At 50.2% G+C, this 27,196-nt stretch overlaps 9 protein-coding genes across 9 annotated transcripts; 5 read left to right on the top strand and 4 right to left on the bottom strand.

Annotated features, from left to right (window-relative positions):
* Positions 1-61: 61 nt before the first annotated feature.
* Positions 62-3,498, bottom strand: M438DRAFT_298370 (uncharacterized protein). Its single transcript, XM_029901992.1, has 2 exons — positions 1,818-3,498; positions 62-1,767 (listed from the first exon to the last, which is right to left on the bottom strand). Exons 1-2 carry the CDS (start codon positions 3,133-3,135, stop codon positions 512-514), a joined length of 2,574 nt encoding a protein of 857 aa, XP_029759525.1. The 5' UTR covers positions 3,136-3,498; the 3' UTR covers positions 62-511.
* A 694-nt stretch (positions 3,499-4,192) lies between these two features.
* On the top strand, positions 4,193-4,790 carry M438DRAFT_260258 (uncharacterized protein; the record flags this gene model as incomplete). Its single annotated transcript, XM_029899764.1, has 3 exons — positions 4,193-4,341; positions 4,396-4,650; positions 4,709-4,790. Coding segments are annotated over 3 exons (486 nt in total), but the record flags the coding sequence as incomplete, so codon positions are not given.
* A 705-nt stretch (positions 4,791-5,495) lies between these two features.
* Positions 5,496-8,817, top strand: M438DRAFT_320338 (calcofluor white hypersensitive protein). Its single transcript, XM_029902873.1, has 7 exons — positions 5,496-5,569; positions 5,622-5,698; positions 5,749-5,788; positions 5,842-5,938; positions 5,991-6,450; positions 6,533-8,513; positions 8,573-8,817. Exons 1-7 carry the CDS (start codon positions 5,531-5,533, stop codon positions 8,726-8,728), a joined length of 2,850 nt encoding a protein of 949 aa, XP_029759523.1. The 5' UTR covers positions 5,496-5,530; the 3' UTR covers positions 8,729-8,817.
* Positions 8,818-9,725: 908 nt separating this feature from the next.
* Positions 9,726-10,767, top strand: M438DRAFT_366043 (uncharacterized protein; the record flags this gene model as incomplete). The annotated part of the gene is made up of 1 exon (XM_029907846.1): positions 9,726-10,767. The coding sequence occupies one exon, from the start codon at positions 9,726-9,728 to the stop codon at positions 10,581-10,583; it is 858 nt and encodes a 285-aa protein (XP_029759522.1). The 3' UTR covers positions 10,584-10,767.
* A 624-nt stretch (positions 10,768-11,391) lies between these two features.
* M438DRAFT_335954 (uncharacterized protein) lies at positions 11,392-12,258 on the bottom strand (the record flags this gene model as incomplete). The annotated part of the gene is made up of 1 exon (XM_029903849.1): positions 11,392-12,258. The coding sequence occupies one exon, from the start codon at positions 12,256-12,258 to the stop codon at positions 11,392-11,394; it is 867 nt and encodes a 288-aa protein (XP_029759521.1).
* A 956-nt stretch (positions 12,259-13,214) lies between these two features.
* On the top strand, positions 13,215-14,312 carry M438DRAFT_275653 (uncharacterized protein; the record flags this gene model as incomplete). The annotated part of the gene is made up of 1 exon (XM_029900802.1): positions 13,215-14,312. A coding segment is annotated over one exon (1,098 nt), but the record flags the coding sequence as incomplete, so codon positions are not given.
* Positions 14,313-14,748: 436 nt separating this feature from the next.
* On the bottom strand, positions 14,749-18,778 carry M438DRAFT_30880 (RNA-directed RNA polymerase). Its single transcript, XM_029902362.1, has 3 exons — positions 15,718-18,778; positions 15,290-15,666; positions 14,749-15,231 (listed from the first exon to the last, which is right to left on the bottom strand). The coding sequence occupies exons 1-3, from the start codon at positions 18,580-18,582 to the stop codon at positions 14,820-14,822; spliced, it is 3,654 nt and encodes a 1,217-aa protein (XP_029759519.1). The 5' UTR covers positions 18,583-18,778; the 3' UTR covers positions 14,749-14,819.
* Positions 18,779-19,761: 983 nt separating this feature from the next.
* On the top strand, positions 19,762-23,892 carry M438DRAFT_375161 (putative ABC transporter; the record flags this gene model as incomplete). The annotated part of the gene is made up of 5 exons (XM_029908555.1): positions 19,762-19,935; positions 19,986-20,361; positions 20,409-20,605; positions 20,696-22,780; positions 22,846-23,892. 5 exons carry the CDS (start codon positions 19,762-19,764, stop codon positions 23,890-23,892), a joined length of 3,879 nt encoding a protein of 1,292 aa, XP_029759518.1.
* A 1,707-nt stretch (positions 23,893-25,599) lies between these two features.
* M438DRAFT_380836 (uncharacterized protein) lies at positions 25,600-26,603 on the bottom strand (the record flags this gene model as incomplete). The annotated part of the gene is made up of 1 exon (XM_029908892.1): positions 25,600-26,603. The coding sequence occupies exon 1, from the start codon at positions 26,479-26,481 to the stop codon at positions 25,600-25,602; it is 882 nt and encodes a 293-aa protein (XP_029759517.1). The 5' UTR covers positions 26,482-26,603.
* Between the last annotated feature and the right edge of the window lie 593 nt (positions 26,604-27,196).

Raw genomic sequence — 27,196 nt, 5'->3', positions numbered from 1 at the left:
TTCTGCTCTTGCTAATAACGACAGCAGCAAGAGAGAACAACAATTTCGCACTAAAAGCAATAAGTTGTATAACTCTCATTCTTGTATCACTTATACCTATCAGAATATCTCCCCTTCCTACTCCGAAAACAAATGTTAAAAAGAACTCCATTCACACTCCTGACACCGAATCCCGAAAGATGTGCGGAAACAACAACTTTTCCTTGCAAGAACGACGCAAGGAATCAAACGCCAAACAGTGAAGTACACCATGCACCAGTAAGCCATGCTGTAATGAATAAGGAGACCCTTGAAATGCGAGTACCCGAATAGACCCAAGAAAGAACAATCCGGACAATGCAAATTTCATGATACCTCCCATGATGCCTCCAAGGCCCCGAAAGGAAGAAAAAACTCAAACAAAAGATTTCGCTATGTGCGCCCAGAAACAAAGAGACAGAAGGGGAGGATGCGAGGTGGCGGTTGTGAGTGTGAATAGAGTGGTAGCAGCATTCAAATCTCAAGGCTGAGACTATCGCCTGTAAGACCCTAGCTTTGCGAGGATATCGGCCATATCGGGTTGTCCATTGTTGGGTAGAGAATGTTGCTGCTGAGGCTGGATTGGTGAACGCAGGTTTGGGGTTTGGACGCCCAAATGAGGAACACCAATGCTCTGAGGCGACTGAGCAAGGAGATTCGCCAAAGCAGGGTTTGCTCTCAATGCAGCCAGCGGATCTTGGCTAGGGTGAGGCAATTGAGCGTAAGACGGTGGTGACTGCAGACCCGGTGTGTGAATACCGGGCGACGACAATGGAGGTGGTGGGCGAACTGCAGTAGCGTTACCAAGAAGTTTGGCCAGGTCTGGTGTCAAGGCTGTAGCAGGGAAACCAGTTTGAGGGCCTGTGGGGATACCTGGCGGCTGCATGACACCGAGAAGCTTCTGCAAACCAGTAGGATCAAGAGAGGTGATCAAATTGGAGAGGTTTGGGCCTGCGGCGGTGACGCCTGCTCCGTAGCCATACTGTACAGGAGCAGGTACGGGTTGAGGTGGTGCATAAGCAGGAGCAGCCTTTGCGCGCAAGACTAACTGAGCGGCGATGGTGGGATCAAGGTTGTCGTACTCGTCAAAGCGCACATTCTCTATACCAGCGCGTCGATCGAAGATTTGCAGAGGTATTTTGGCCGTTTGCTGATTGATGCGCGTGATGCGCGAAACTGCCAGAACGCCCTCAAGGATCTGACGACGGACGACAGCAGCTTCGGACAGACGTGGAGACAAAAGCAAGACATCGACACGGATGCCCTGGAGAGTGAAGGAGTGCTCGAGCCATGCTATGAAGTTGCGATCGAGGTCGTCCAGAACAATGATCTGTACGTCGGGTACATCGCGTGGAGCTCTTCGTGGCAGGGGTAGGTCATCGTCGCTGTTGCGTCTTCTCGGACTAGGACTGCGGAAGCGACCGCTACGTCCACCGTAGGGTGGTGTTCTGGACCTGCTCCTGTACCGAGCATCGTATCTGTCTCTACTCCTGTCGCGACCGCGGTAGGATCTGGGAGATCTAGGAGAGCGTGGCGAAGGAGATCTTCCAGGACGATAGTCGCGGGACCGTCTGTCTCTGTTTCTGTCCCTATCTCTGTCTCGATCTCTTTCTGCTCTCCTGTCGGCTGGTAGATAACGATCTGGTACGACCGAGGAGCTACCAGCTCGGCCAGTATCGGGCGAACGTGAACGACGAGGGGCGCGTGGATCGGGGTTGCGGTTCTTCTGAGGCTTGCTCACTTCGAGGTCTTGAGCGCATTAGTGTTGATCCATCTTCTGAATACCATGCATAACTCACGAATCTTCTTTCCTCGGATAGTCTTTCCTTGCTCGGCGCTAATAGCTTTGGAGCAACCACTAGATTCCAGAAACTGCACGAAGCCATACGCCTGCTTGATTGAGATCTGTGCCAAATCGCCATACTTGTGGAAGACGTGGAAGATGTCACGCTTCGTCACTCTTTCGCTGGAAAGATTGCCGACGAACAATCTCGACCCATAGGGGAACTGCTCCCAGTTACCCTCAGTCACATACTTTCTCTCCTCGGTAAGGAAGTTGTCGTAGCGATGCTGTGTCTCTGGTGTCCAAGGCTGATCGTCCTCGTCCAGAACTTCTCCTGCTGCTTGCTTTCTCTCACGCTGACTCTCGAGCTTGACGCCTTGCTGAAACGAAGCGGTGGGTGGAGGAGGCAAACCATTGGCGCCTACGTTGTTGCTTGTGTATCCTCCGTTCTGCTGTTGCGGCTGCGATTGCTGGCCTTGTTGACCTTGGAAGTTGTTCGTATAGGTCGAGTAAGCTTGCTCTTGTTGAGCAGCGGCTTGAGCAGACTTTGCAGGATTGGGGGGAGTCTGAGCGACTTGGGAGGAGGGAGAAGTGGACTGAGCCTGACTATGGGTGGGTTGCGACAAGTTGTTGAGAAGGCTCTGCAAACTATTGGTCTCAACACCTGGGGGGAGCTCAGTCGCACTGGCGTTGGCTGTAGAGGCGTTGACTTGGTTCTGAGCGTGGAAGGAGTTGCTCTGGAAGGAGGCATCGTTGTTGAAATGGGTTGGCAAGGCAGGGAGATGATGGGCAGCAGTAGAGGGATAAGGAATGTCAGATGGAACAGATGCAGAGGCAGAAGCGTCATGCGAGGCCACGGCGCCAGAGGCGGTGGGCTGGTAAGAGTACTTCTCGTCATAATGTACGACAGGAGGAACTTGATTGGTCTGACTATCCGTTCCAATCATGGCCTGCTCTTGCACCTGATGATAAGCTTGATGACCCTGACTCTGCGCTTGAGAGAGAGCCTGGGCTTGACCCTGCCCTGCTTGACCTGTTTGATGAGTCATGTAGGCTTCAGGATGGTTAGAATGAGACTGAGTATGTTGGGCATGTTGGTGTTGATGAAGTTGTTGGTTGAAGGCGCCAGCTTGCTGGTCTTGATACATCGGAGGAGGGAGCTGTTGAGGCGGGACTTCAGCCATATGCGTCCTGGTCTGGTTGAAGATGGGATCGATCTGGTTTTCGAGAACAGGAATGTTGGAAGGCACAGGGTAGTGGACTGGCTTGGGAGATACTGGACTCAAGACGTTGAGCTCGCTCGTGTACTCGGGTGTTTCTTCAGGTGGGATCATGTAGGCAGGAGTCGATGTGCGCTCAATGCGCCAACATGCTATGATGAGATAACAGCGCCGGGGAGAGGAAGGAGCGAGATGGAAGGGACAGGAGTGGACAAGAAGAAGAATCAGACGATGAGGAGAAGGACGACGAGATGATGGCTGTATGACCACAGAAAGAAAACGTGCGTCGAGGCGCGAATTTCAGCTCTGCAGTAGCGCTTTCCGTAAGGACACGGCGTTTGCGGGGCAAAGGCCAACTAAAATGTGGTCGTGCGTGATGGTCAAGGCCGTGCTATTACTTCCGAGCTGTAGTTAGGTCAGAGGAGAGTCGAGTCACAAACTGTGCCTGTTTCTTGTCCCTGGAACGAATGTCTGCGCAACGGGAAAGAAGGGGACAAGACGCGAAAGACTGCAAGTCCATCCCACCAAATCTATGCATGAGCACGAGCCATCTGAACGTCACCGGATCATAGAACATCGTGAGATCGCAGGCCATGCTCGAGCCTAATCATGCTAAACACGACGACTGCTCTTCGTCTGCTTGTCCATCTTGCCTTTTAACATGGCCTGGTGTTTCTCTTTCTGTGCCACTACCCTCTCCACTCCATCGAACGCCTCTTAGTCAACGCGTCGGCACTTCATCAATCTTCGGACATAAGTTTTGAGCTCTGCTGTGCCAATATATTTCCATCTTTCTAGAATCCAGGGAAGGATTCAGCCGCAAGAAGCTGTCAATATACGCGTTGGGAATGCATGCGAGCGTGAAATCAAACTTGACTTTCCCCAGCCTAGTCTTGATCAAGGAAGTGAGAGCGAAGCAGACTTGTCCATTCTTCGCTTTCGAAGAGCGCTTCAAATGACCTGACAAAAAATGACGGCGTGAAAAGAGCGGGCTTGACTCCCAATGCTCCTAACTCACCCGAGGTCGCTCAACTCCCCTTTTTACACCACCTGCACTCTCTCCACTCGCGCCATAATGTTCCGGCCCATCGCCATTCTGCGCCCAAGGACCGTCACGCGCACCCCAACCTCGTTTTGCACTTCGACACGTCTACTGGCTGCCAAGCCGAAAACGGCATCAGACGGCGGTGAAAATGGCGACGACGAGCTAGACGCCGCGAGGCGCTGGCTAGCAACTTTCGATGCCGAGACCATACCGAAGAGCATTTGCGATGTGTCTTTTAGTAGATCCTCAGGCCCAGGTGGCCAGAATGTGAATAAGTACTGCACATACCATGATACCTTTGCTAGATAGACAACTGAGACGTTTTGTAGAGTAAACTCAAAGGCTACACTGCGCCTGCCGCTATCGGCATTGCTGCCCATGCTTCCTGCTGTTCTTCGACCTGCAATATCAAGATCACGCTATTCCGCAAAAGATGATTTGGTGATACAGGCAGATGACAGTAGGAAACAGAATGAGAATTTGCATCGCTGTTTCATCAAGCTGCACGAAATGATAAAACAAGCAGGACGTGAGGTTGTGCCAGGCGAAACTAGTGCTGAGCAGGCGGAGCGTGTCAAGAAGCTGTGAGTATTCCTGTGTCACCGATACTACTCGATTATCACACGCTTACGGGTGTTGCAGACAAAAAGCAGAAAATGAAGGCAGGCTTAAGATCAAAAAGAAGCATAGTGACAAGAAGAGCGCACGAAGAGGCGGCGGGAAACCCGACTACTGATGCGTCTTTGATGAATTGCGTATATGCAATAGAGAGTACGAGGGAGTGATGAACAGAGGTATCATTGTATCATTATATATCATTCAGTCGTAACTCATGCGAGACGGCACGATGATGATGGTGACATGTCCAGATTAAGACACATCACAATTCTGTGATATGCAGCCATGAGCGCTTAGGTCGTGTACCTACACAAAACAAGTCAGCGATGAATGTCATGACAGTTGAGATGTAAGGCTGGAAAAGTGTGTGTAGGATTGAAAATCAGACATCCAAGGAAGATATAGCGCTCAACGACCGTCTAAGATAGGTTCTAGGCGACGGCTAGCGTGAAAACTGCGAATGTGGTATGGGTTTCATCATAGAAATCCAGGTGGAAAGTGAGAGAAGAAGAAAAATACATACGACGAACGTATCGCCGAAGCGAGGGCGGAGGCTGAGTTCAACAGAAGCCAGTCGTAGAAGCACACTGCTCTACAGCATGCTGCATGATATCTGCAGTGGTGGTGTTGAGTGGTGCGCGCAACTTGGAAAGCGCGTTGGTGGAAGAAAAGAAGAAGCTTTTGGGCCGAGGTGGAGGTGGCCTTTGAGCTCACCGCCCGCCAAGACATGGTTCTGCCACGGAGCTGTCGGATGTCGGAGCGCCCGAGTCGAGGGTCAGGGGATGGAGCTCTTTGAAAGTTGTCCATCCTTCTTTTGTGTTTCGTAGAGAATCAATTGAAGGAGACATGGCTCCGAAACACAAGGATGGCGACGTTGTCGCAGTGGTGAGACCGCCTGGCAGTAATGATGGTTTCGCAAGTTGCTGACTCTTTGCAGATTCCTGGACAATACATCTCATGGTTGCATACCATAGTGGCTTATGCTGCGTTTCTGGGAGCTCTGATAGTTGGAGTGTGAGTAGCGCATGTGTATTGAGCTCCAGAAAGTATACTGACGACATCAGTGCCCTCCACTATGAAAAGATCGTTCAGAACGAGCACTTCGTACGTCTTGCCGCCGAACCGTCAACATAACGCCGTCTGACAGCTTCCTACAGGGCTACCCTATCGAATGGTTTCCCTCAGTCTCTGCCACCATTGGCGACCGATACCCCGAGCGTTCCGTCTTCCAGCTCTTCATTGCAGTCACATCTGGTCAGTAAAGCCAATCTATGGCAGAAAGAGCTTTGTCTGAACAACCATATAGGCCCTCGATTCCTCCTCGTTGCATTGTGGTACATCCTGACAGCAAGGCCCGGCCAGACTCTTCCTAAGTTCATTCTGGGAGTCGGCATCTTCAGAACCTTCACCTGCGGAGGCTGGACCTACGTCACATCGACCGACGACCATGACTGGCACGACATTTTCATGATCTCATACCTCGTGGCTACTCTACCCTGGACAATCGGCTGTATAGCTTTGAGTCCCAACAACCCCAAGGCCATCTACTACCGTAAGGTCTTCGGTGGTGCTTTCTTCGCCACCCTCGTGCCCCTGGTCTACTTCTTCATCCAGCACAAGGTTCACAAGGTGCCCGGCGCATACACCATCTACGCCTTCTTCGAGTGGGCTCTTGTCCTTTTGGATGTCGCCTTTGATGCTGTCACGGCACTCGACTTCAGCGGCCTCGAGCTGGTGGTCAAGGATACCAAGGGAACCAGCAAAGGGTATGTCAACTGGCTTCCAAAATAGTGGTATGCTGAAAACCACAATGCCCAGCCATGACCACAATACTAATGCCTTTCGCAGCAGCACTCAAAGAGTGGCCGATAAGCTTGCCGAGACAGAGAAGGACAAGCCCGTTGGTCAGATCTTTTCTACTACCTACTCCAAGGGTGACATGATTGATGCACTTGCCGACGTCTACCTCGGTTTCACCTTCTGGTCTGTTCTGACTGGTCTGGGCTTGTTGATCTGGTACTTCCCTCTTTGGCACATGGGAATCTCTGGCTATGAAGCCTTTGTCATGGCCCCCATTTCTCCTTTCCTGCTCGGCATCACTTCTATCCGTAGGACTGTTGTCCACAACATCCGTTTGGTCCACTTCCTCTCGCTCTCAGGCCTCGTCGCTTTCCTCATCCCCAAGCCCGAGTACCGTCTGTTCGCCGTCGGGTTCTCCATCTTCATGTCATCTCTCGCATGGTCTGCTACTTGGTGGTCAGAGCGTGCTCAACCTGCTCGACTCGAATCTCGCATCTCAGCCTTCTCTCTGGGTCTGCTGACCTCGAGTGTCGCGAAGTATGCTTGCCAGACTAATAACCCCATCTGGCCCGCTGTACATGCCGAGAACGGCGGCTGGAACTACACCGGTCTCGTCCTTGCCATTGTTGCCATCTTGAGAGTCACGCGTAAGCCGCTTGACCCTCGTAATGATGTGCCTGGCTACAAGGCTGTTTCCGGCTCTTCTTTCCCAGCTGCCCTTGGCTTTGCTGGTCTTATGTTCGGCATGCACTCGCTTCTTTCAGATTCGAGCACCATGATCTCGTGGGTGTGGGAAGGTTTCCCTATCCGTGGGCCTATCGCCGTCCCTCATGGTAACTACACCTTCCTTGCCATGGGTCTTGGTCTGCTCATCGGACTTTACTACCCTGCCTTCGCTCGCACTTGGACTTTCTATGGTATTGGTGCTCTCGGAGCCGCCTTCTTGACGGCCTTCTCCCACTGGTCTGGCTTCTATGGTGGCCTGGCCCTTGCCACATACCTCATGGCTGCGGCTCCCGTCTTGATTGGCAATGCTGCTCGTTACCCTCCTGGACGCACTTTCTTCGCTGGCTTCTTGTTCTACAACATTTTGGTTCTTGCTCACGTCTGGACTGTCGCCTATGCTTTCGTGCCTGGTGGCCCCCTTATGCGTGAGCACACCGACTGGGTCATGACAGCCATGATGCTCTTCATCGGATGTGGTATTTTCTCTGCCACTGCTTCCGAGACTAAGCGCTCCAAACCTGCTCCTGCCAACCCTTACGCTCGCAAGCAGCGTTCCCACTACATTTACATTCTGGTTGGTCTCCAACTTCTCGGTGCCTCCATTTCGTACCTTCGCTTCCCCACCTACGATTACACTCCTTACCACGCACCAGAGAAGAGTGTCACAGCCGGTATCTGGACTACCCACTTCGGCCTTGACAACCCTATGTGGACATCAGAGCGTCGCATTGGCGCTTTGGTCAAGGAAATGGAGCTTGATGTCTTGGGTCTGCTTGAATCAGACACTCAACGCATCATCATGGGCAACCGTGACTCAACTCAATACCTTGCTGAAGAGCTCGGTATGTACGTCGACTACGGCCCGGGACCTAACAAGCACACTTGGGGCTGCGCTCTGCTCTCCAAATTCCCCATCGTAAACTCGACTCACCACTTGCTTCCCTCCCCCGTCGGTGAGTTGGCTCCTGCCATCCACGCTACGCTTGATGCATACGGCGAGATGATCGACGTCTTCGTCTTTCACTCGGGCCAAGAAGAAGACCCAGAGGACAGACGCCTACAGTCTGAGTATCTGGCCGATCTCATGGGCTCGACTCCTCGTCCAGCAATTCTCCTGTCCTACCTTGTTACCAAGACTGGACAGGGTAATTACAACACCTACGTCTCTGAGCGTAGTGGAATGAGAGACATCGATCCATCCGATGACTGGGACAGATGGTGTGAGTACATCTTGTACAAGGGTTTGAGAAGATCTGGTTACGCTAGAGTGTCCAGAGGCACCATTACCGACACCGAACTCCAAGTAAGTTGTCTTTTTGTGCTTCCTGCACTTTTAAACGGTCCACTAACATCAATGACCAGGTTGGTAAATTCGTCGTTGGTCAAGCCGAGGGTGGCAATGACCAGATCTCAGAGGACCAGGTACCTGAGGGCCTTCGCTTCCCTGCCATGTTCCGTGGCGAGGGCGTCAGAGGTCACAGATACCATGTCTTTGACGAGCCCAGATACTATGCTTGAGCTTTGTTTCATGACAATCAGTATAATATCGGTCAAACCCAGGCATTGTAGCGTACTAGAATCTCTCCTTGTATCTTTTGTAACCAGATTTTATTCTTTCTCAATTCGAGCTTCGCATGCAAATGTACAACACTCTGTTGGACGACATCATCACACACAACTTCCGCGTCCTTCATATCCCAGATGTCCTGGTGCGAGATATCAACAAGTATCCTATCGTGGCAATCTCGCGCCACAAGGCTCATCGCTCTCATTAGACACCAACCGATTTTCAATAGACTCGTGCCTTGATGAGTCCGCTTCATGCCATAAATCATACGGGCACGGGAATGAATATCGAGATGTTCAGGTCTCGTAACCACCAGAAGGAAATGCAAAAGTATCCAGGAAATCTCACCCCTGGGTTTCGAACCATGGTCCCCCCGTCCCCCACAAGTGTATATGATTCAACCAGATTGAATTAAACGTCAGCAATCCGCTGAGTGGTGTGACGGCTTACGCTCAAGATTCGCTTACATCCCCAAAACTTTCGAAAAGTTTTCCGATGTGTAGTCTTAAATCAATCTGGGAGCCAGATGTAAGCTGTTTCATTCTGGTGGCAAAGATCAAGGAAGATTAGTAGAGGAGTTTTTCCATATGAGCTGCGCTCTGGTTTTTTGCAGTTTTGTTTTGCTAGATGCTTGATGTGGGCTGCGCAACAACCCCCCAACGGACTCCAAGGGCGTTGCAAGAGTACAGGTGCGTTTTGAGGAAGGCATTTGCAAGGAAGGGGTTGATTGGTTCCACGGTGAATAGGTCTGTCTCTTCCCGCTCAGCCATGGTCGAGCGGCAGGCTGCATGGTTCTTTCATGACCATCACGGGATGATGAAACAACACTGTTTGCACTCACCGTAAGTGTTGGAGAGCGATTGGAAGCTTTGAAATTATCCTGCTTCTTCTTTCTCTTCCTTAGAACCCAACCTTCTGCAAGCCATCTGGATCTGTCATCACACAGAGATGTCGTCCCTTACCAGCCTCCCTCCGGAGGCTCGTTCAATGGTCTATGACCTTCTGGCACCATGGTCGAAACCCCAGCAACATCGCATACTCTACTATGGTCACAACCCTCTACGAGCTCGTAACCTCCCACCTCCTACTCGCTCTATCCAGAGATCCGGCTTAGACCCACAAGACCGCATCATCTTCCGTTCCCGCAGCAATTTCCACGGAAGCGCAGTGAAAAGAGCAAAGAGAGCCATCCATCTCGCCAACATCGAAGGCCTTCTCGCCCTCGCCGGTGCATGTCGCCTACTACGTTCAGAGATCCTGTCCCTCGCCTGGTCGAATGCCGATATCTACGTCAAGGCCTCTCCTATCTACAAGGAACTGACCTGCATTTTCGACAACCGACTTTCCGCCGAGTGTTGCAACTTTATCCGCACACTTCGTATCGAGATCAAAGACACACAGTGGCCGCCCTCAGAGATGAAGAAAATGGGCCAACTTATCACCCGCCGTCTACCTCAGCTTCAGACCATGTTCGTGGTCATTCGCTCTGACGGCTTTCGGACAAGTTCGGACCCCCCTCAAAAAGGCTTGTTGGCTCTCGCGAGTGTGCCTCTGAATGTCACCATCAAGATTTTGACCTACATGCCTGGCGATATCGATCTGATGATGCGAAACAATGGCCAATTTTCTGATCAGCAACTCAGGGATCATAGAAAGAAGCAGGATGGAAAACATGAAGCGAATTTGCTTGCGACTCGTTCGAAGGGGCAGCAGCGCAGGGTCATGCAGGAGCATGTCAAGCAGCAAGATGTGGTTGGAGATCTTCTGGAGGATACGGTGGAGATGCGTAGTCTCATGTTCAGCTAGACTGGTTTGACACTGCTGTCAAAATACACGATAATTTTCGAAAGTAGAGTTAGGCCCAAGGAGAGGGCGTTACATAGTCGCTCTCTGTAGACGGCGTGCTCTCGTGCATTTTGATGGGTGGAGCATGCGCATCGCTGCGATTTCAGGGCTGAGGTGACAAAGTTTAGCACACGGAGAGGCTGGGTCGTCACGTCTGTAGCATAGCAAACACTATCTTGAGCTTGAGTTTTACTGTTATCGGATAGTCGGTCGAGGTGTGATGTTGAAGTGTCTGTGTCTGGCGATTTCTGCAACAGACAATCATATCTGTATGAATGGAAAAGATCAGAGTTGCTACTTAAGGTCAGAGGCTAGTGGTGTGGTTCGGAAGGACAGCCAGAACACAGGAGAATTTGTGTAGCATCGGAGATGCACGTTGAAGGCATGGCATGTTAGAGACAAATGTTCTCTCCGGAGCGGAAAGGGGCTTGGTTGCCATGTCTTTTTGCGGGCCGACTAAGGCTCTACTAGAGAGAGATACAACATGTCTACTCCAGGTAGGCGATCAGTTACTTTGGTCTCGGGTAGAAGCGGACAGAGTGTTATCATGGAGTGGGAGGGGGCGTGTTCAGCTGCGACTGTCGCAGATACTGAATGGTCAGTACACAGAGAGAGGCGATGGAAGATGACTGTGTGCACCAAGCTAGCCAAAAGTAGTTGAATAAGAGTAGACATCAATATAGAACAAGCATGATGTAAGTTGTGATTGCCTCGGTTAACAACAAGTACTGTCAAGCCGAATAAATCCGAGCTTGTGTTTCCGAAACATCTATCCGAGCACGTTCGACCGCATCTCAAGTGTATCCTCAAGAACCTCTCCAACTTCATCCCTCTTGGCCTTTTCCTCCCTCTCGCCTCTGCGTTTTCGGCGGACCAAGTCAACATCTTCCCTCGCCGCAAGTAAAGCCTTCTCAGCCCAAATGCTCTCCTCTCTTACGTTATCAACTTGTTGCAATTTATTCGCGCTGAGAGACCTGTTAAGAAACCAGTCTGAAAAGTAGTGGTGGACCTTGACAATCACCCTCATCGGCAGGATCCTCAGCGCCAACAGTTCAGGTATTGGAAGATCCTTGTTTGGTAGATAACTGATGCACACTTCGACAACCAGCAACTTGAGCTGTGGCAGTTGACGAATGAGGAATCCAGCTGATTTTGTGATCTCCGTGTGCGAGGGTGAGGGTGAGACTGAGCGGGTTTTTTGATTGATGTGAATGTGTAGAGTGGTGATGAAGTCACACGCTTCCCAGGACAAGCGATTACAGAAAAACCAAGTCAATTCATGGGATAACTCTGGTGATTTGACATGGATGTCTGCATTTGACCAGATCAGAGCGAGCAATTCGGATCTAATCAGACGGCAGGTTGCGGAGATGGAGAGAAGGTCATCGAGGTTAGAGTGGTGGATCTTATCAGTGGCTTTTCGGATGTTGCAGGAATAGAGGATCCTGTGGAAACAGACGCGGTCTTGTGAGTCTACGTGATAGGAATGTTGGTGGCGGATCGAGTGCGGAGTGTCGGCGCATCGAAGGGGGTTCGTACCGCTGTAGAGGGTTCGTGTATTACTGGCCAGGCATGACTGGAGCAATATGTTGTAGATGATCATGCGGATCTCTGGAGGTAGACTGAGGAAGGACATGATCATCGTACAAAGTCAAGAGAGAACGGGATGCTAGGTAGCGTGAGTTTTGTAGGTGGCTGTGAGACAAAAGGACTGATGCATGTTATCTTAAGATCAAACATCCATGCCTGAGACAAAAGCTGCGAAGACCAGACTTGTACAGTCCTTATTCTTTGGCCGGTTGCAAATTCCTTATTCGAGTTCTCTACATCAGAGATGGGATATTCGTTTTGTTGATGTAGAAGTATCTTGTTGATTCTCCGGCAGACCATCACTTGTTGTGACAACACCTTCCGCTTTCATACCCAGCCTTCCGAGAAGTCCTTGATTTAATATATCTCCATCATAAGACTGGTGCCAAGGGTTACGAAAAGCAGGCGTCCAAGGGCCCCTTCATGGGTCTCTGGCTCACCAAGGCAACCGAAGGAAGAAAGAGTTATGCTAAACACATGACTGAGCAGAACTATTAGATATAGATGTCCTTTCGGGCGGGAAAAGGAGGCAGCGTACGACCAGCGTCATGTTTTCGTTGGCGACCTCTACTTTCGGCTACATTTGACTCAGGCAAGACCGACTGAAGTCACAGACTGTGGAAAGGGGAATGAGAGTGAGTACTTGCAACTTTGCAGGTTTAGACGTTGTTTTGTTTCGATGCGGGCGGCAACTTCTTTCTCTTTTAATGACTGTGAGCTGCCTATTTCAACCCCATAGTCTAAAGTTTAGTATTGTCATCACATTTTTATTACCCTGAAGATAGGTTGTGTATTTGTGTAGTGAAAGTGATAAGCTTTCTCTGTGAAAGGAAACCACTCATCAAGACAACACTTTCGCTTTCACACCCATCAATCCTCAGACATCTTGACCTACTTTGATTCCTCTCTTCCAAATTCCATCACAACGCAACCTTTCTTCTTATCATTCCAACAAGAATTGATTCACGAAGATTCGTATCGACACAAGCATCATCAATCATCAAGCGTACCATGTCGTCCTTGTTCAATCCTCCCCCTGAAGTGCGCACGATCGTCTATGACCAAATGGTTCGAGACGTACACGCTAGCGACAAGCGTATCATCTACTGCGATCACCACTCCCAGTACGACGAATCGTGCCAAGCTATTGTAGAAAAGCCGACCATGTGGTTCCGCTCAAAGATGGAGTTCGAGACAGACCATCAAGGACGCATCGATCTTCTCACAGAAGATGGAACTTTCTCTGAAGGTACGACAGTGTATGGAACGTGCATACCGGATACCGCTATCCATCATGCCAATATTGATGCTTTGCTTGCTCTTGCAAGCACTTGCCGCCAACTCCGTGCCGAAGTTCTCCATCATGCTTGGGAAAATGCCGATATCAGAATCTTTACGATAGACGATACATACTTCGAAGCTATGGTGCACATCTTCGAGATGCACCTCTCCACGGAGGTTTGCGAGCTCATCCGTACCCTTTTCATCGAGGTCAGTGATGATTGCTGGATGCCATGCGAGGTCAGCGAAATCGCACAATTCATCATGAGACGATTTCCGAACCTCAAGCAGCTGACCGTCGCCGTGGCACGTCGGGACACAGAAGACTGGGAGCTCGACTTTGAAGTTGGTCTGAAAGCTCTGTCAATCCTACCCTTCTCTATTGACGTTGAGATTGAGGCATACATACATGCCGATATTATCCATTGTGGATCCCTCAGACCACTTGTCATCCACTCCGCCTACAAAGATTTCACCAAGCTCGCACCAGACGCTGAGTACTGGGAGAGAGCTACCGGCTGGCATAACACCTTTCTACTGAGCAGTTGGCGTAAATGGAAGCAGTGCCAGATAGCTATGCGAACACAGAATGACGAACGCCAGATTGACGCATCTCTCCTCGAAGACACACTCGGCATACGCTCAGAGATTGCTGGTTGGCCCGTCATTGCCAGTCAGATGACTCCAAAGGAGAGGTGGGAGGTACGCAGAGAAGGAAAGTGGGAGGAAGGTTGGCTGGTCAGAGAAGGGATTGATGACGAAGCCAAACAAGAGCCTAGAGATGGGTCTGCGGAAGAACACGATGCCGAATCTGCGTAGCGGGTTGACGACGAATTTGTACCAGAGATCGACGATGACGCTATGAGAGAACGAGACTGAGAGTTTGGCGTCTAGCGCTTCTCAGTGGACGAACGTGTTGACCTGAAAAACATTGTGCATTCCAGCGGCGTGATAGGAGAAGGCAAAATGAACATGCTCGATTGTTGTCAAGGGAAGGGAAGAGAAGAATGGGCAACATGATCTTTTCCAACGTCTGTCAGGCCAGAGCGCTTGCTTCGAGAACTTATTGGGGAAGGAGAGATGGAGCTCATTCACTATTGCTCGAGATTAGAATTACGTTTTGTTTCTCGTTGGCTACTTCTCTTTTAGAATCGTCGCAGCTGCCTGCTACAATTCTGCGGTGAAATCCCCAGCTTCATCATTGCAAGCCTTGTTGACCTTTCTCATGTGGTTCTTGTTTTGTGTTCCTTCCTCCGTCATTCATACACTATCGTGGCAGCAATCATGGAGCAACCTGGTATGTCCTTTCCTCTTCGTTCTGTCTCATCAACGACGCACTATCGGCAAAGCATATCTTCCCATGTCAACAGCAAACCACCTCTTGACCTCTCTCAGGCAAACACCGGCAGCGATGTACTTCCAACTCTGCAAATCGCCAACCTTCTTATCTCCGTACGAAGGTTCATTCATGCCAATAGCCAGACATGCAATAGCTCTGGGCAGAGCTTCTTCATTGCGGTCGTCTTCGTCATAGTCGCCATCGATGATGCGGGAGATGGTGAAGGTGAGGACGTCTTCGAGTTGTGCGCGCATGGCTTGAGTGGTCTCGCGGACGCGCTTGGATTGCTTTCCACCGTCGCGGCCGAGGATAGTGCCAGAGAAGATCTCGGTCTCGGTGAGCGGGTGGCGTGGTGAGGAAGCAAATTGGTAGAGGGATTGGAGGAGGGTTTGTTCGTAACTGCGAAAGAAGTGTTAGCGGGCCGTTTATTGTGTGTGGAATGTAGCAAAACACTTACCCATCTCTAATCTGTCTAGCCAGATCTGTGTGATGCTGCCACTGAACAACAGAAATGTGCTGTTGGATATAGGTCCACAGGGTGTCCAGCACGGTATCTTCCAGTCCATGAGCCAGTTTAGGCACATTCTGCATAGTCTCTAGAAATTGGTGTTCGTCGATTGCGCGATAGAGGTGGCCGAGGGCTTTTTCACTGCGGTAGTAACGAATCGGACGGACGCCGTCAAGATCGCTGATGGGGTCGTTTTCTTCGTCTTGTTCGTTTTCGAGAGCGTCTTGGAAGCTTGCGAGACCACCAGATTCGAGGATGACACGGGGGCTAGGGGCCATGAAGTCGGGCTTGACGCGCTGGGCTCGAGGAGCGCGGTCCATACTCACCTGTGGGTTGTTAGATTGGTCGATGGGTCAATGGCCAAGAGCAGGACTTACCGCAATGCCAGTCTTGGAGAAGTCGACAGCTTGTGATGCCATGTCGGCAAGAGCAATACAGTCATCGTCGAACACGCCCCGAAGCTTCTGGTCAGCAATCTGGAGATGGCGGTTGCAAATCTGACCAAGTTGATCAGTCTCCATGAATTCGACGAAGAAGGAACTCATGTCGTGAATGGTGACTTCGCGCTCAAGCTCGTAACCAGGAACTCGAGGGTAGTCAGCTGGCGGAGCACTGTTTACCTGAGGCATCAACGTAGGCTCGAAGATGACATTGTAGAGGTCGCCGTCCAGGTCACCTCCGCTGAGTTGACTGGGAAGGTCGCGGTCGCCATGTTGACTGAATACAACGCAGTTGCGAAGCTGATCGAGAGGAGAAGTGCTGGGCACGTCGATGGCTTCCACGGTTCTGATGTCACCAGGATGGAGAGCAGGGGAACGTGTGATAATGACCTTGCCCCCAGTCAGGACTTTCTTTGGCTTATCAGGGGAGCTCTGCGTGGTAACGTAGATCTGTCCCTCTTTGAGATAGCCAGTTTCATCCATGATGCCATAGAGTGTGACTCCATTCTGGACCGGGATGCGGCCCTTGTACTTGATCTCGCGCAGCTTTGTGATTACAGCCATCTCGACGACACCACGAAGGAAAGTATCATCGTGGTAGTCGAGGCCAATGTCGGCCAGCATGTCGATCAGGGATGGAAGCCTTGCAGCTTTGCTTGTCTGAGTGTCATTCAGAAGGAATGAGGCGTTGTAAGTATTGGTGGTCATCATTCTCAGCTTCTCCACGGCCTGTTCTTGTAGACGCATGAAAGACTCGATGGGCACCTGCAGATCCTCAAGAATCTTGATAAACTGACGGTTGAGCACCATGGGATAAGGGCGCCAAGCTGCACCGCAGACTTCGAGTGTGATGGAGCCAGAACCAGAGAACTTCACCATGGAAGGGCGAATATTGAACTGCTCGTCGCCAAGACGGCGGTCAAGAGACACGACTCCTTTCGCACCATCGAATCTGATCTGGAGGATGGTGGGCTTGAGCGTACGACGTGGACCATAGACACGCCAGACCTTGCGGAGAAGGTCAAGAGAGATGGTACCACAACCGTCACTGAAGCAACGTCCATTGCGTTCGACGTCTGGAATGCGTCCAAGCATACCAGCTTCCACCTCTACAGTACCGGTCGTATCAGTGAAAGACTGACCAATACGAGCAGCGCAACGAGCGGGAGAGCGGATATGGCTGAAGTCTCCAAGCCCTTTGATGAGCTCTGGAGCATGCATCAGTGTGCCTTCAAATTCGAAAGGTGCCATGAACCAACAGGTCTGCGAACGAAGACTTGAATGCGAGAATCCTAGGAAGGAAAAGCCTCTGCCTGCGATAACATACTCTGACTCCATAAACTTCTTGAAGCGAGCGTAGACTTCTTTCTGGTCGGCTTGACCGTCAAAGCGCACTGGTTCGCCATCCTCATCCACAAAAGTGACGCGCATGAAATAATCGGGGTGATCTTCATACTTTCTCAGCACACGATTACTGACTTCTGGCTCAGGTCCCTCCAGATACACACCGGCTGGAGTGACCGTCAACTTGTGGACCAGAACAATATGAGCATGGTGGTTGGCTTGGTCATATGAGTTCTGAAGCTTTGATCGATCGTAGTCTTGGGCGTAGTCAAGCAAGTTGTTGGTGAGTGTCTCGATAGAATAGCTTTGTGCCTCGACATGAGGTCCAATCAACTGCAGGCTATGATAGAGACGCTTCAACGACTCGACTATGGCCGGTCCATCGTGGTTAGCTACCAGCAGAGAAATCGCGGGTAAGATCAGAACAACTTGATCCGGCTGGAGCGCCCCGTTCCTGGCCAAGCGGAGAAGCTGAAACTTCACATCGAAAGCGAGATCACGATAGGGCTGCATCGAGGCAAGATGTAGCTCTAGTCGCGCGAACGCGCCGCTGAGAGCCATAGAAGGGGGCATGGATGGTGTCGGATGATTGACGGTAACGGATGCGGTATGACGATTGTGCTTCAGCAGGCGGAAGACATCTGGAAGCTGTCTGTAATCGGCAAGCTGGATTTGGTAGACATGGCAAGTAGATGCCACGGCGGCATGGGCCTGGTTGATACTGGTGACACGCTTCTTCTTCGGTGGCTGCATTCTCAGCCCAGGATTCATGAGCCCCACCCGGGCGAACAGGTCCACGAGCTCTACCGAGGGTGAGCAATAGAAGCTCGGTGGACAGTGAAGGTTGAAGGTGATGGTCGGATGCTCGTAATTGCCACTAGTCGCCGTATCGATGTCGAAGTATTTGATATTGATACGAGTGGCGAACTGTTCGCCGTGGTCATTGCCATGGCTATCGTCAAATAGTATGGCAGTTTGACGTTGGCCAAAAATGATCTTGCCCTGTCTTACGTCGATGTAATGAGGCACAAAGGTGAGCTCACCATCGACGAATGACCAAATTCCGCAGTGTAGAGAGGATATACTAAAAGTAGTCGCCTGGGATCCCCCATTGGTAGGTCGACTTTGTGCAAGCGCCTGGGGCTGAGCGATGATGTTGGCCTTGAGACTGCGTAGCAGCCATGGATCTGGCTGGTTCTTGGACAGTGAGCAGTTTACGGGTTGACCGTTCATAGTGAGCGGGAAAGCTGACTTGCGCTGGCCATTGACGAGGCCATACTTTGCAAGAAACTGCTCGCCTTTTGCAACATCGAGGAAGATCAGCTTGCCACAAGGCTTGCTGCCGAATTTCTCGCACACGTAGTTTGTGATACCAAACTCAGAGAGAGGTGCGCGGAGCTGTCTTTTCAAGTCGCGCTCCGTACAATGGGGCGGTATACGGCTGAGGAACACCTCCATGATGAAGTTGGATAGTTGACTTGAGAACAAAACTTGGTTGATGATCGATCGATGGGGGAAGAAGATAATCTGAAGCGAACATTGGAGCGGTCAAGAGAAGTGAAACGCAATCAGTGAAGCGGAGCGGATATCAAACGCGGGTCATTTCTCTATCGAGCGCATGCTCCAGCGACAAATCCCAGCAGGAATCTGGCTGTCCAACTGCATGAAGGTTTTCAGATACTAGAGCTCCTTGAGTGAGAGGCCATGGTATTTGAGCTCTCAATAGATCCTCTTCCCAAGCTGAAAGCATTCGTGCATTTTCACACTTGCATCGGTGGAACCGGTCGGCGGATGAAATACTATGCGCTGTACAGAAGAAGCCCATGTGTCTGCTTTCAACTCACATCACCCTTAGACATGCAGGCTGCCGACGTGGTAGATGTGCTCGAGGTTACGCGACACATCATTCACAAAGTACGTCGTGAGATGATTGTGGTATGAATGATGAAGTCCGAAATGCCCTTGATGCGATTGGAAAGAGCTCAACGGAGCTTGCCGGCTGACTAACCGAGGTACGGCGACGCCACGCACCCTTTCGTCTCTAAACATCGATTTCCTTACAACTGTGTCCGTGGATATCTCACATGTGGTTCATAGTTGTATCGAGTTCATGCGGCTGCCCAATTCACAGATTGAAGGGGGGACTGGTCTGGAGGCCATAAACGCGACATTACTCGCATGTCAAGACTCTTCACGCGTCTGTCGAGTTTGATGGGTGTCTACTCGTACCAACGAATAACATCAAGAACCGTTGTAGCGATTTTGCTATGCCGCCAAGCCATGGAATGCTGATGCCTGAAGTCGTGCATTGCCAAGATCACGACACTGGTCATGACAAGATGCATTTGTCCTAGACCACCATAAGATCAAGTGCACAGGCCTTGGATGACGGCTTCAATCGAACTGCTTTGGTCCAAGATCGTTCTATCGTGCGAAGTCGGATAAAGTTTCGACTCTGACGCCCGCGGCTTTAGGAGTCTGTAGAATAGATTCAGAGAGCCTCCAAGACTTAGGTACTTGATACATGTGGGGTAAACAAGGAATGTCTAGAGTAACGTCTTATCAAATACCTTCAGGCTCCTGGATTCTATAGGGTGTCATTGAGGACATTCGTCAACGAAAAAATCACATCTCCGGATGGCTGCACCAATAACTGCTCCCGAGCCCGCTCTCGGGGCACCACAACTCGCTGAGGAAAGCGCTATGGAGAAAGCTGGATCTTCAAAGTCCTCATCTCAAGACCATGAACAGTTTGAAACTGGAAAAAAGCCGGACAGTAACCAGGCCAAAGGATTCCTAGGAACATACTTTGTGAGTAAGGAGGCAACTGAATATCTGCAGTGGACTGATCATTCCAAAAGCGGATATTCAAATATGGCGACAACTTGGACTATATCTTGTACGCCATGGGTATAGCAGGCGCTGTGGCAGTCGGTGCCACTCTTCCATTGATGACTGTGGTCTTCGGGTCTTCTACCACCTCATTCAACAACCAAGCAGTGGGTCAAGGCACAGCAAATCAATTCCAAGATAGCATCAACCGCCAAGTGCTTTACTTTGTGTACCTTTTTGTCGGCCGTTTCGTCATTGGCTACATAGCGACCCTATGCCTCTGTGTCGCTGCTGCTAGAACAACAAACTCTTTGAGGAAGGCATTCCTGGAAAGCTTACTAAGAAAGGAGATTTACCATTTCGACTTGCAAGGCAATGGATCCGCTGCAACTCAAGTCACTACAAGTATGAGCTTCTCTATGGCATTGAGTGCATTGCTAAATTATTACCAGACGGCCACCGCATCAACCAAGGTATCGCTGAGAAGCTATTCTCGCTCGTCATGGGCATCTCGCTTTTTTTCTCGTCGTACATCGTTGCGCTTACCGTTCAATGGAAGCTTGCTCTCATCACGATGAGCATAGTGCCGGCGATAGTTGTGATTACAGGAGGCTGTATAGGGCTTGATGCGCCCATCGAAGCCCAGATTGTAAGTTCAGTGATTTACAGGCCTTGACTAGCTGTGTCAAGATCGCGCTATACCGAGGTACATATTATCAATTACTGACAAGCCATATAGACACGCATTTACTCTAGAGCAGCGACTCTGGCTCAAGATGCTATTGGATCTGTCAAAACTATCCATGCATTTGGAGCACAGCAAAAGATTGTAGAGTGGTACGACGAATACCTGCAAACAGCACACAACACTGGTAAGAAGAAGTCACTGTTGTATGGCGTCCTATTCTCCGGTCAGACGTTTCTGGTCATGTCAGGTACTTCGCTTGCGTTCTGGCAAGGATTTCGCATGTTTCGAAGTGGGGAAATTGGAGATGTCGGCACTGTCCTTACAGTTATATTGAGTGTCACTCTTGGTGCGACCTCGGTCATGCTCATTATGCCGCAGATTCAGGCTATCACGAATGCATCATCTGCTGCAGCAGAGCTGTTTGCCATAATCGACAAGCCATCTCAGCTCGATCCTCTTTCTACAGCAGGTATGAAGCCTGAGGTCTGTTCTGGAGACATCGAGATCCGCGACCTTTGCTTCTCATATCCTTCCCGACCCTCGGCCCCTGTACTACAAGATCTAAACTTGCGTATACCCGCGGGTAAGACTACCGCTCTTGTTGGGCCCAGTGGCTGTGGCAAGTCGACTCTGGTTGGCCTACTGGAAAGATGGTATCAGCCGACTTCAGGACACATTCTCTTGGACGGTCATGACCTCAGCACTTTAAACACGAATTGGCTACGAAACAATATCAGACTTGTTCAACAAGAGCCGACACTGTTTCAGGGCACAGTATTCGACAATGTTGCTAAGGGTCTGATCGGAGAGCAACTAGGCTTCACCAAAGAGCGGCAAATGCAGCTCGTCCAACAAGCGTGCATGGCGTCTGATGCGCATGTTTTCATCCAAGGCTTTCCTGAAGGATACAACACACAACTAGGAGAGCGAGCAAGTATGCTCAGTGGTGGACAACGCCAGCGGATCTCCATCGCCCGAAGCATTGTTGCTGATCCGAAGATCCTTCTGTTCGACGAAGCAACGAGCGCACTAGACCCTCGCGCAGAAAGGGTTGTTCAGAATGCACTGAATCGTGTTTCGCTCAACAAGACCACGCTAATCATCGCGCATAAGCTGGCTACGGTGATGGCGGCTGACAATATTGCGGTCATGACGAGTGGAAAAGTGGTCGAGCAAGGCAGTCACAGCGAACTACTTGAGCGTGACGGGCTATATGCGGCTATGGTTCGAGCGCAAGACCTAAACACGAGTTCGAGCAAAGATAGCGATGATCTGCCGGAGAAGCCAACACAAACAGACACTGACGAAAAGACACTCGATACTGCCGTTCAAAGTACAGAGCTCGCACCCGACACGAAGACGCAGAAGCAAGCAGCAAACAAGCTTGCTGCTGGCACTCTCAATTACTCACTACTCAAATGTATCCTGGTAATGCTCAGAGAGCACCCAGACCTGTACCCATGGTATTTTCTCATGGGTGCAGTCTACCTCACTATCGGAGGCACGCAACCAGCACAAGCAATCATATTTTCTCGATTGATCAGAGTGTTCACTCTTACAGGGTCGGAAGCTAAAACGCAAGCCGATTTCTATGCTCTTATGTTTTTCGTCCTGGCAATTGTCAATCTGTTTGGGTACTTCCTTATTGGGATATCTTACAACACTGTTGGTCAGATACTCACCCATCGCTATCGTCGAGAGATGCTTGAGCGTATAGTTCATTTCGATCAAGATTTCTTCGATCGACCAGAAAATTCTTCGGGGGCGTTGACTGCTAAGCTGTCATCAGTTCCTTCTGCAGTACAGGAGTTGATGTCGGCAAACCTCGGACTCATGCTCAACGTTGTGGTCAACATCATAGCTACCAGTGTGGTTGCAATCGCATTTGGGTGGAAGCTAGGCCTCACTTTGGTATTTGCAGGACTGACGGTCATCGTTGGTGGTGGATACACTCGAATCAGACTAGACCAAAGACTGGAAACCTCGACTGAAGAGCAGTTTGCAAGCAGTGCCGGCTTGGCTTCTGAAGCTGTGTCTTCAATAAGGACAGTCAGCTTCTTGGCACTTGAGACCTCTGTGATGCAAGAGTACAGCAAAACCTTGGATGCTATCGTCTCAAAGGTCATCCGAAGTCTGGTAAGTGGTGATCAGAGGCAGAACTTCGTTGGAAGACTATTGGCTGACCGGTTGCTTCTTTTTAGAGTGTTACCCTGATACCCTACGCCTTGTCCCAATCAGCGGACTTTCTCGTCATGGGACTTGGTTTCTGGTATGGCTCAAGGCTTATCGCACAAGGCGAGTACTCTACGACGCAGTTCTTCGTTGTATTTCTTTGCATCATCTTCGGTGGTCAGGGCGCCGCCCAGTTCTTCGGTTACACAACCTCAATCACCAAAGCAAAAGGAGGCGTTAACTATATCCTCTGGCTACGAACCATCAAGCCGACCATCTGTGAGACCGATGGCAATAGGGGCAAAGGCCCCAAAGGAAATGATGTGAGCATCGAACTCGAGAATGTCGACTTTCAATACAAGCAACGTGGGACTGCAAAAGTACTGCGCGACATCTCAATGAAGATACCCGCAGGAACATACGCTGCGTTCGTCGGTCCCTCTGGTTGTGGTAAGAGCACCATTGTTTCTCTTCTCGAACGCTTCTACGATCCATCATCTGGCCGCATTACGATGAATGAAGATGATATCTCGCTCATGTCGCCGAAACTCTATCGAAGCACCATGTCACTGGTGCAACAAGAGCCTCCATTGTATCTTGGCTCTGTCCGGCAAAACATCACGATCGGACTCAACTACGAGCCCTCTGAGGATGAGATACTTGAAGCCTGCCGTCAAGCCAACGCCCTTGACTTCATCACTTCTTTACCAGAAGGACTTGAAACACCTTGCGGCTCTCGCGGTCTTCAATTCAGTGGTGGTCAGCGTCAGCGTATCGCTGTAGCCCGAGCGCTTATTCGCAAGCCTGCACTACTGCTTCTAGATGAAGCGACATCAGCACTGGACACGCAAAGTGAACGAGTAGTGCAGCAAGCACTTGATGAGGCTGCGGCGGGACGTACAATTATCGCCGTTGCTCATCGATTGAGCACCATCAGACATGCTGATGTCATTTTTGTAATTGAGGATGGCAAGATTGCGGAGATGGGCACGCATGAGGAGTTGCAAGGACTGAGAGGAAAGTATCATGCCATGTGTTTGGCACAGACACTGGATCAAGCGGCTCCATCGGGTTGAGGTTCATAGGGATGTGTAAACTGTACACAACTCATCAGCATACGACATCACTTACAAATGCCTTGCTGAACGTGCGAGCGCAAAATGTGAAAGCTAAGAGCGTTGTTGTTCATAATTTCCATCTGCTCCCTCTCTTTACCTTCTTGGTTTCAGACACGTCTGACGATCAGTCCTTGTGGTAGCATATTATCGAAGCATTTGCACCTGCATAGCTGATTGTGTTTCTCCATGCGCACTCTGACTTCCTCCGCAGTGAACTTTGCTGCATAACACAACCTTCGCGTTTGCTGCGTGGTTTTGCCTCTGCAAAGAACGTCAAAGTCGCAACGACACTTGAACTCCTCATGATGCAGCACCAAAGCCGTCGCGATTGCCAAACACAAGTCTGCAATCTCTTCAATTTCGATGGAGCGGTCCCGGGGAATCAAGTTGCAGGTAAAAGTGGTTGTTGGCTGCTCATCGCCGTCGTTGCTAACACCGCAGGCGAAGTATCTGGTACCAGCTGCAACGTCTCTGCCTCGGCGAAGCCACAAATTCCGTGCGAAATACCGCCAGACGTCTGGAGCCATGTAAGTAATGCTTGAAGCATAGGTGAGTCATACGCACCTGATACCTTCTCTGGATTTTCTAGGGTAGTAAAAGGTGCTGACTCTTCGGTCATGTTGCTCGCCTTTGGACGTGCCTTTCTGGAGAGCTTTTTCAGTGCCCCGAATCCCAGGGGCATGTTGAGAGCAGGCAGTGAATTTAATGCAAGAGTCGAAGCTGTGCTGTAAAGATGGCACGATTGAAGGCGTTTGAGGAATGACTGGGTTTACACCAATTGTTGTGGAAGTCCAAGAAAGGACAAGAAAGAACAAAAACTGCTACCCCAAGAACTTGAACTATCAGTTGAACTCTATGACGTGTTGGTGAAACGTCGACGAGCGCGATTGAGTGGATTATGTACCTAAAGGTCTTGTGCTTGTGTGTCTGAGCGCCAAACCCCTCGAAATCTTGCTCGGTGTATCTAGAGGGCTTCTGACTCGAGCTTGAGATCATTACAGCTGGAAGGGGAAGTGTGAACTTCGCAATGTGGTATGCTCCTGCCAAAAGTCCAACCACCCAACCACCAATAACGACAAGCGCTACTCTATCGTTGAAGTCGTGGCTTCCTCCAAAAACCATTTTTGTCCGCTGAACCAACTTCTCCCAACAATCGGTCCCTCGTTGTTTCCAGGACCTCAAGGACATATGAGCCAAGCACTTGTCTGGTCAAAAGTCCGTGACTTCCCTCGCTGTTCAGTCTTCTCACTCAATCATCATTTCCAGATTTACTTCAAACCCCGTCCTGTCTTTCCTGAACAGTATTTGGCTCAGAACCATCGAATGGAGACTGCACTGTTTGAACCAAGCGTACAGGGTTGTTCTTTTGTCGCTACAACGTCAGTAAATGTATCTTTGTTTTATTCTCATGGGAGTTTTACTTACAGCTACCATGCTCTCGCTGAACTTCTCGCGCTTTCCCTAAATCATCCTGCATCTTGATATGTATCGATCAATCCTGCTTTAGTGCTGAGAGTCGCTGCATCATGAGCTATTTTCTGTCTCGCTGATCATATTCCGGGTTTGTTTCCTTAGTGGGCCTCTTGAGTTCTTGTGAATATCTCGAATTTGTATGATTCAGCGTCCTCTCAAGCGAGACTCCGATCATACGATCATGTCCTGTGATCACTCGCAGTTCTGAAATTTGGAACAGTCGAACGTTGAACGACGCAAGTCAATGGTCGCCTCCAGGGACTCGAGCAGGTGGTCAACAAGTCGACCCTTTCGTCTCTGGTTTGCTCGAGCACGGCAACGTTGCATTGTGAGTCGCAACGATTGCATCATGTTGATGATAGTTTGGGTGTAGTAGTTGGGGGCTTTGGAATAATGCAGCCATTGTAATGTCGATGTGTTGTATGAATGTGAGTTAAAAGTGAAATCAACGCGCGAGGAAATGAGCCCCAGTGGCTCGATTACTGCGAGACTCGGCGCAACAGCGCCATTGAAGGGTTCAAACAGATCATGGTTGTTGGAGACACTGACTGACATCTTTCTGAGATTTGGGAGGTGGTCGCTAATGAGCTTGGTGACTTGTCTGACCTCTCTGGCACCGTTTCGAGCGCTTACGTGAGTGACGTCGGCGAACAGAATGAGGTTGATATGGTTGATGTTGGCAATAGCAGTGGAGCCAAGGACGCCCAAGTGAGCCTCCATCGTAGTGAGCATGGCAGTAGGAGATCCACGAACGGTGTAGTTTGCGTTGCCCCAGATTATCGGAGCGACCTCTGCATAGAGAAGTTTGTTGGTCATGGCAAGACTGAACAACGCATCCATACAGATGTACTGACAAGAAGGGCTTTCGTAGGGGACTTTCTTGAACTCGCATGCGCCACTGGTTTGATGCCAAACGCACTTCTCACGCTTGTAGAACAGAGGCACAGTACCCTGAGCAGCTTCGACGGCATCAGGGCGAGCAACGACATGTCTTTGATCGTTGATAGCATCCTTGACCAAAAGATTGAAGACAATCACACGAAGCTCTGGCGGGAGAGATAAAAGCGATGTCATAGTTGAATGATGAGTCGCGGGATAGTAAGCAGTGCAATGTTGAGTAGTGCGACGTTGAGCAGGGTGGTGCAAAGAAGTGTGATGTTAGGCGATGTTGTCAGCCTCGCAGAATACAGTTGTTGATCAAGAAGACGAAGTCTTTCCAGCGTTACCAACCAGGCGCAGACGCCAAGCTATTCGGACAATTGACTGAGTTGTGGTTGCCAGGGAGCCAGGAAGCGATATTCACTCCCGATGGATCGCCCTTGTCGTCAAGCTGATGATTTGTTGGTTACACTGTTTGCTTTTGATCTATACCCCTCAGCCCCAACTGAGCATTATTCCTCGTCCTTGGAGATGGAACAACAAGAAAACTTCGATAGATAACTAGCTTAAAAAGACCTCCTTGCTATTTTATAGCAACCATGGTTCGAATCGTTGCGGAGGATTTTCTTTGTACGCTAAATTTGGGCCACTTTTGCACACACATTACCCAATTAGGCCTGCCAAACTACTAGACTGGATATTCAATGGATATGTACTGGATGGATTAGACCCCATATCCATATCCAACCGTTTATCCAACTGGATATCCATCCGGTCCCAGGCCTGGGATGCTTTTGATGATCAAGTGGATGTCCACTAAGAGCGGCGCTTCTCTGTATTTTCCTCGGATAACTACATAGAGCTAGAAAGAATTGTGCTGTTTGACTGCTGTTTCGCAAGACGCCTCGTC

This window comes from Aureobasidium pullulans (assembly GCF_000721785.1).
Source record: "Aureobasidium pullulans EXF-150 unplaced genomic scaffold scaffold_11, whole genome shotgun sequence".
Classification (NCBI taxonomy): domain Eukaryota; kingdom Fungi; phylum Ascomycota; class Dothideomycetes; order Dothideales; family Saccotheciaceae; genus Aureobasidium; species Aureobasidium pullulans.
This window is presented reverse-complemented; position numbering and strand designations above follow the sequence as displayed.

Bases quoted from the DNA above. Each gene is read 5' to 3' on its own strand.
- M438DRAFT_298370 (XM_029901992.1), bottom strand. From the start codon at position 3,135: ATGATCCCACCTGAAGAAACACCCGAGTACACGAGCGAGCTCAACGTC. The intron at 1,768-1,817 runs GTGAGTTATGCA...AATGCGCTCAAG, and splicing joins TATCCGAGGAAAGAAGATTC to ACCTCGAAGTGAGCAAGCCT.
- M438DRAFT_320338 (XM_029902873.1), top strand. From the start codon at position 5,531: ATGGCTCCGAAACACAAGGATGGCGACGTTGTCGCAGTG. The intron at 5,939-5,990 runs GTCAGTAAAGCC...ACAACCATATAG, and splicing joins CTTCATTGCAGTCACATCTG to GCCCTCGATTCCTCCTCGTT. The intron at 6,451-6,532 runs GTATGTCAACTG...TGCCTTTCGCAG, and splicing joins ACCAAGGGAACCAGCAAAGG to CAGCACTCAAAGAGTGGCCG.
- M438DRAFT_30880 (XM_029902362.1), bottom strand. From the start codon at position 18,582: ATGGAGGTGTTCCTCAGCCGTATACCGCCCCATTGTACGGAGCGCGAC. The intron at 15,667-15,717 runs GTAAGTCCTGCT...AACAACCCACAG, and splicing joins TCTCCAAGACTGGCATTGCG to GTGAGTATGGACCGCGCTCC. The intron at 15,232-15,289 runs GTAAGTGTTTTG...CTTCTTTCGCAG, and splicing joins GCTAGACAGATTAGAGATGG to TTACGAACAAACCCTCCTCC.